At 38.7% G+C, this 7,460-nt stretch overlaps 1 protein-coding gene across 1 annotated transcript in view; it reads right to left on the bottom strand.

Annotated features, from left to right (window-relative positions):
- Positions 1–777: 777 nt before the first annotated feature.
- Positions 778–7,460, bottom strand: part of LOC127622850 (secretogranin-3) — a 22,618-nt gene continuing 15,935 nt past the window's right edge. Inside the window, exons 11-12 of the mRNA XM_052096959.1 lie at positions 7,364–7,453; positions 778–1,603 (exon numbers count right to left, since the gene is read on the bottom strand). Of these exons, the coding sequence (XP_051952919.1) occupies positions 1,485–1,603; positions 7,364–7,453 (209 nt within the window). The 3' untranslated portion in view covers positions 778–1,484. The remainder of the gene's footprint in view (positions 1,604–7,363; positions 7,454–7,460) is intronic.

Raw genomic sequence — 7,460 nt, forward strand, 5'->3', positions numbered from 1 at the left:
CCTGCCACAGCACTAGACCTAGCACTGTAAATGGCCGTGCTTCATTTTCGGCTCCTCAGTGCAAAATCCTGACTGGCATTCGCTGCCCCGCTTCCCTTTATACCCGTATGTCCGGGGCGGGGCATGCAAATTCTGTCTGCCAACATGACATTGGCCTTTTCTCAGTTTCAGAGGTACGATTCGGTGTCCAAAGAAGACCCCTTGTGTCACTTCCTTTGACACAACGTCTCGTTCCCTCCCTCGGGGAACGGAGGTTAAATCAGTAAACATGACGTTTATAGTGCTTCAACAGTGAATCTCTGTGATTTAACCATATAGGTTATACAGAAATTATATCTGTAATACTGTCAGACAGCTTTATTTTCTCATTATTAAACCAGTTTGATCATTCTACTGTAGTAATGGTTACAGTGTTAAAACTGGCTACATTTGATCAAATCCTCATATTGACAACAACATAAATGAACAAAGACACATTTGTTGAATCTGAATGTTCTCATTCAGAAAGCACAAGCACTTAAGATAATTCAGTCAAGCCATTAAAGAGCCATTCAATTATTTATAATTTCACAGGTGTTTCTGATGTTTTATGTCTGTGGAAGGCTAGCCTGTAGCTCTGGGCGACAATTCTACCTGCCAGAGCTGTTTGAATGTTCAGTGTTTCATTATAAAAATACAATAAAAATAATACTAATAAATTATAGTCCTTTGATTTATATTTCCAAATGAACAAAAAGAACACACACACACACACATTACATATTTAAAGAAAGGCAATGTTTAATCGATTTTTGGAAAAGTCACAATATTTACATTTAAAAATACTCGATTTTTGTGAATCTATAGCATGTGGAATATACAGTCAAAGAATGGAGAAACAGAACCCAGAAAACCAAACTTAAGAGAGAGAAGGGAGATATAAAGACTGCCCCCTATAGACTGGGTGACAACAACAACACAACAGGAAAGCAATTCACTGACAATAAAAGCTGTTTTTTTGGTTGATTAAGAAACAATAATAGGGGTTAATTTTCTTTAAATAAGACCAAATGAAGAGAAAATGCTATGTACCATACATGAATGAATATTACAGATATATATGTATATGATGCTGTAAAAGTCTATTGCAAAAGAGGGACGGGTGCAAAAGCTACTATTTTACACTGATTTGTAAGTCAAACTACCAGATTCACTGAATTTCAGACTTCTAGGTAGCAAATGCTGTTATTCGGTCTTATTAGTAAGAACACTTACAACTCATGTGATGTGTGGATCATCTAGCATTAGATTGTGTTCTAATGCTGACTGCACTGAGAGGATATTGCCTTCAGGAGAGTATTATTCTGCTCAAATACTGTCTGAGTTGCAGACTAAATCTTGTTTATTAGAAGTTAAAGCATTAGGATATGTGTTAGTATGCCCAGTTGAAGTATTTAGTACGTAGTCTGTTACAATATTAAGTGAAGAAGCAGCATTAGTGGCTCCTACAGGCTCCCGTAGATTCTCTTGATGACATCACCTTCATCTTTGGCGATGATGCCCTTATCGATATATGCATCCACCTGCTGATCCATGAAGTCCTTCAGTTTGGAGAGGTCGTAATCTTACATGTGCAAACAGAGAGAACAACACAGGAGAACTAATCAGTATAAAGACACTGAGCTAAATTCACTTGTATGCAATGCAGATACATTTCTAAATCCCAAACTTCAGAATCTACTGAGCAATGTGGGAGGGACGTCACAGGATTTTTTCTGTTTGTTTTCTGTCTACAAATGCTGTTGTCAATAACACGGCATGTTAAAAGAACCTCTGTTGGATGGATCTGTTAAGACCCCTGCACACTTCATACGAAATCGAAGAATGAATGGGTGTGATGTCGTTTAGAACAAAAACTGGCCAAAACAAAGGTGTTTTTAAGTTTGTTTCGGTTGTTCGTAACAGCTCTCCAGGGTGAATTTTCTGCCGGCTGCCTCACTGCACCTTACTGCTTTTGGTCCACGTCATCGGAAGTTGTGACTTGGAGCTCCACCTACTTTGAAGCCGACAGCTTTTTCCTCAGTCAAAAGTTAAGATCAGTCAACATGATTACGAGTTATTAGCGAGCTGGTGCAAACTTGCCTACATCTATATGATTGTTCGGGTAGAGACTTTTTCCAAGAACATTTCAAGAGATCCTGAGGCTGTGTTTGGAATGGAATACTAGCATACTGCACAGTATATACTTTACTGCCTACAATATATTTGGTGGTGCTCAAGGCATTTTGCCTGTGTTTGGAATAAAAGTACTACCATAATTTTCTTACTATTTGTACTGTATCTACATAGTGCAGAAAAAGTAAGGGTGGGCTGCGCCAACACGGATTAAATTAAGCAGATTTTAGAGCTAATCCAGGGTTTGTTGATCTAAGTTTTATTTTAATTTGACTTGTGTTGTACCACTTAATTTTAAATACGGTTTAACAAATCAGAGATTAAACTTTTAACCCATGATTAAAACGGTCACCTGCAATTTATTTTGTCGACCATGATGGATTCGGAACTTAGCAGTAGATTGTTAGTACACAGGGCTGATCAAGGAGGTTAAGAAAATGATGCAGCAGTGTGTACAATGTCACAAGCTTTAAAGGGGACCTATTATGCTAAATTCACCTTTAAATGGTGTTTGTACATGAATGTGAGTCAGCATTGTGTACAAAACTACTCTACAATGTTAAAAGTCCACCCACTCCTCTTTCTTATATATCTATTAATCAAAAACAGTGTGTCAAAATGAATGATTTTCGTTTCTGACGTCACGTTAGAGCAGGCCTCGCCCATGACTGGTGACGGACTCCACCCTATTATCATAGATCCTCCCCTGAGTGATCTACACACAGCTCTCTGTCTCAGTTTTCTGTTGTTGGCTGTAAAAGTGAACATAAGTGTCTTCATGTACTCCCGAAGATGCAGTGGACAAGTTTTGTTTTTGAAGGAAATGTGCCCCAAAACATAAATTAGTTTGTGCAAATAATTTTACACAGGACTGATTTGTGAATGAGTGTCAATATAAAGTAGGATTTTCAAAATGTTTTATTCTCAAGCATGGATCAGTACCAACTGTTCGTGCTGAATGTTTGCAAATCCCCTTTCTGAATGTGCTTGTTAGCTGAATCCAAGGCTACTGCAGCTAAAGCTACCATTGTCTCTTGTATTTATGGAGACCAGAGCTATGTCGTGGGCGGGGTGCAGCAGCTCATTTGCATTTAAAGAGACACACACAAAAACAGCGTGTTTTTGATTCCACCCAAAAAGAGGCATTTACAACATGGTATAATAAATGATCCGTGGGGTATTTTGAGCTGAAACTTCACAGACACATTCTGGGGACACCTGAGACTTATATTACTTCTTGTAAAAAGGGGCATAATAGGTCTCCTTTAAAATATGACAACATAATTTAAGAAAAAAGGATCACACGGGTTTCGGATCGACTGCCTCCCCTCGTCAGCGCCACTATTGTGACCAGGAATTACCGTAATTTCCGGACTATTGAGCGCACCTGAATATAAGCCGCACCCACTGATTTTTAAATAAAATATTATTTTGAACATAAATAAGCCGCACCTGTCTATAAGCCGCAGGTGCCTACCGGTACATTGAAACAAATCAACTTTACTCAGGCTTTAACGAAACACGGCTTGTAACAAAAATAAATAGGCTTTAACGAAACACGGTGTGGCAGCGGGGGCGTGGTCAAGCACCCGTCCGGGAGAGAAAAGCGGTAAGGGCACTTACACCAGAGCTAAATTTTGTCTAACACCGGTGTCTAATTTCAGTAAGCATGGGGAGAGCGGCATAAAAAGGCAGCAGCCACAGAGCTGAGAGAGTGACACACGTCAGTCTAGTGTTGGCGCATAGAAGAATTGAGAAACTTTATAAAATTGATTGTAAACATTGCTGTGGCCATTAAAAGCCTTACCTGGAACGTCAAGTGCCCTGCTGAAAACTGTCACACTGGTGCCCGTATGACAGTTTTCCCAAGAAGGACACGTGAAGCAGGGCACTTGAAATTAGACACCGGTGTTAGACATAATTTAGCTCAGGTGTAAGCGCCCTTACAGCTTTTCTCTCCCGGACGGGCACTTGACCACGCCCCCGCTGCCACACACGGCTTGTAATAAAACATTTGCAGTAAACGGTAGCCTACCAAGAAAGTCATTGGTCACTATCTTCCTCGTCCTGTGCACTGAAACCACTGAAGTCATCTCCTTCGGTGTCGGAGTTGAATAGCCTCAGATTTAGTTGTCTTTTTGCACTGAGTCAATTCCTCACGCTGCTGTTTCCAACGTCTTATCATCGACTCATTAAGACCAAGCTCCCGTGCAGCAGCTCTATTTCCTTTTCCAACAGCCAGATCAATCGCCTTCAACTTGAAAGCAGCATCATATGCATTTCTCCATGTCTTTGCCATGGTGAGGGTGACAAAATTACTACCGTAATCAGAATGATGGGAAGTTTGAGCGCGCTCGATTTAATCTAAACAGTAAACAAAAAAAGTTGTTTTGACCTTAACCCGTTCGGCAATTTCATTGGTCTAATGAAAGCTTCACGCCGCCAAAAAACTGAGCACGTCACAGAATGTTTTTTTATTTTTTTAATTTTTTTTTATAACGTTTGAAAGCGGGAAAAATCCATATATTAGCCGCGTCATTGTATAAGCCGCGAGGTTCAAAGCGTGGGAAAAAAGTTGCGGCTTATAGTCCGGAAATTCCGGTAACAGTCCATGCTGCCGACTGAAATGAGTATAAGAGAGAAGGGGAGTAATAACAATCACCTGTCGCTTGTAACCACTCTTGTTAAATGCTGAAATGATGCTCTACTCTCACTTCTTCTCGAGAGACTCTTCTCTGTCCGATGTCTCTGCATGTAAAGGATGGGGCAGCGGGTAATTGCGCCGCCATCGAGACGAGCTGCTGCACTCGCACACCGAATTTGAAAGCATACATTGCGTCCAATGGCTCAACAATTCGGACCATAATAAACATAAATAATATGATAAACATCTGGGCTGACAGCATGCGGTTTGTTTACCTAATCATGTTTAATTGTAGGTTAAATTAATTGTTTCATTTAAACCACCTTAGCTGTTTCAAGTTAATCCATAACGGAGATTTAAATAAGAGGTTAAAATATTGGAGCAACAGGATTAAAGTTCATTCAGATTGACTGTGAAATCTAAATCAAGATCAAATTGATGGTTAAAATGTAACCCTGATTATTTATAAACAAGGTTTAAAGTTTGGTGCAAACAAATGATCAGATGAACCTTGATTTCATCTAAATTTAAGATTAATTTTAAGATTGTGAAACCCACCCTAAGATTAGTAGTATGCATTTCTGAACATAGCTTGTTTTAACCATATGTAGGGTTAAGAATTTTAAGAAACCCCTAACACTAAAGGTGCGAATATACTTCTAGTTAAATGGGTGTAATGTCATTTCAAACTAAATCTGGCCCAAGACTGTTGTGGAGGTTTGAAACTGTTTGCCAGAGAGAACTTTCAGGGAAACTTCACACCGGCACACCGCCATTGGTCCACATGATCCGTGGGTGTGACCCAGTGCTCCACCTATTTTGATACTACATCTTTTCTATTTAATTTCTTCACTCAGTTGAGATCAATCAACATGAACACACTGGATTGCAGAGTTGTCAAACTGGTGCAAACTTACCAACATTTGTACGATTTAGGACTGTCAATCAATAAAAAAATGTAACCGAATGTATTGCACAATGTGTCAATTAATCGCAATTAATCGCATATATTAATTATTACTGAGAAATGTCTCCAAATAAACATAATTTAGTAAGTAATAATTAAAATAATAATAAACATAATATTATATAAATGTAATTTAGATCATTCAAATGCATTGCACTGTTTAATTAGTTAGTTATCATATTAGTTGACGTTTTACATGTATTCTGTTGAAGGAAAACTTTGCTGTGATGGTACTGGAGCCTTAAGTATTAAACTTTGAAAGTGTTGGCACTGTATTTGTGTGCATGTGTTTGAGTACTTTGTGTGGGCTGTAGATATCAGCAGAGCATGTGTGTTAGGCATGTTTGGTTGCGTGGGCTCTGGCAAACGTTATAGCTGAAAACAACAGCGTCTTCCTACACTACTGACCATTAAATGTGAATAAGAAAAAGGACAGTCCTCATACACAAACACAAGTGCTTCTGTCTCAACGACTCTTACTATGTCTGTGTCTTTGACCATAATGACCATGTGACTCAAAGAGATTATTCAGTGTGTGATGAATGTGGCATTGGAAAGACAGATCTCTAATGTGACTAATATAATCAGAATGGAATGTACATTTGAAGAAGCACAAAAACCAAAAAAAAAGATTTTAGTGTGTGTTTCAGTATTTTTAGAATCTCAGGCCTATTTGTATCTAGTTTTCAGATGCAGATGACTAAGGCATGATGTGCTAGTTATTTGTGTTTAGAATGGAAAATATTTTTTTTTGCCTGGACTATTCCTTTAAGAGCTCAAACATGTTTGGGGCAACTGCATCTGTCATGCTGCATTTACTAACAAGGTAAAAAAAGCGTAGAAACTGCAACTCTGAAAGCAAATCTGGCTTTAAATTGTTCTTATATTGATAGTGCTAATTGTTTTGTTATTATACTGTATATCTACACTATAACAGACTGCTGCTAGTGAATCTGTTTGGTATGTGAACAATAGAACAATAGTTCTCATCTCAAAACATGCTCTCATTTAAAGAGCTGTGCACAGAACGGCTGAATAACACAAGACTGTTGCCCAGTCTCTTGCTGGCAGGTACGAGGACAGAAAAACACAGATCTTTGAAACGCAGCACTTGTATCGCTGTAATGAAGCCAAGCTCATCAAACCAATGTATATTCATGAGTACTATCACCCACGCTTATTTAAATTGCAAATTAAGGAACAGAAAAGACTCTTTAATTTGACTGTTCTTCTCCATCTTTCCAGTGAATTGTATTGAACCTTTCTTTAAGAAAACCCTCAGAAAGGGCTAAGAGAAAGAGAGACAGGCCTGTTTACCAGTTTAACATGGAGTACGGGATAGTCCCTAAGAAACAAGGTCAATAGTATTAGTGATAGACTGATGGTGGCAATGGTTGAGGTTTATTCCAGCAACTTGTGGAACCATCTTTAAATAGTATTTTATGTATATCAGCATAATATCAGCAATCGGCCAACCAGCTCAGTAATGTAAAATAGCCACCATTGGAAAATCCATAACGGCTGTAATAAGCAGCTGTAATATGACAGAGCTGTGGCTGAGAGGTCACAAATGCTCCAGTTATTAAATAAAAATGTACCTTCTTTGTTGCCTTCGTTGTTGTGTTTTTTCAGCCATTCAATGTTCTTTCTGATTGCCTCCAGATAACTCTCAGACTTCCCTGGACGACCTGATTT

Source organism: Xyrauchen texanus, chromosome 29 (genome assembly GCF_025860055.1).
Source record: "Xyrauchen texanus isolate HMW12.3.18 chromosome 29, RBS_HiC_50CHRs, whole genome shotgun sequence".
Lineage (NCBI taxonomy): Eukaryota > Metazoa > Chordata > Actinopteri > Cypriniformes > Catostomidae > Xyrauchen > Xyrauchen texanus.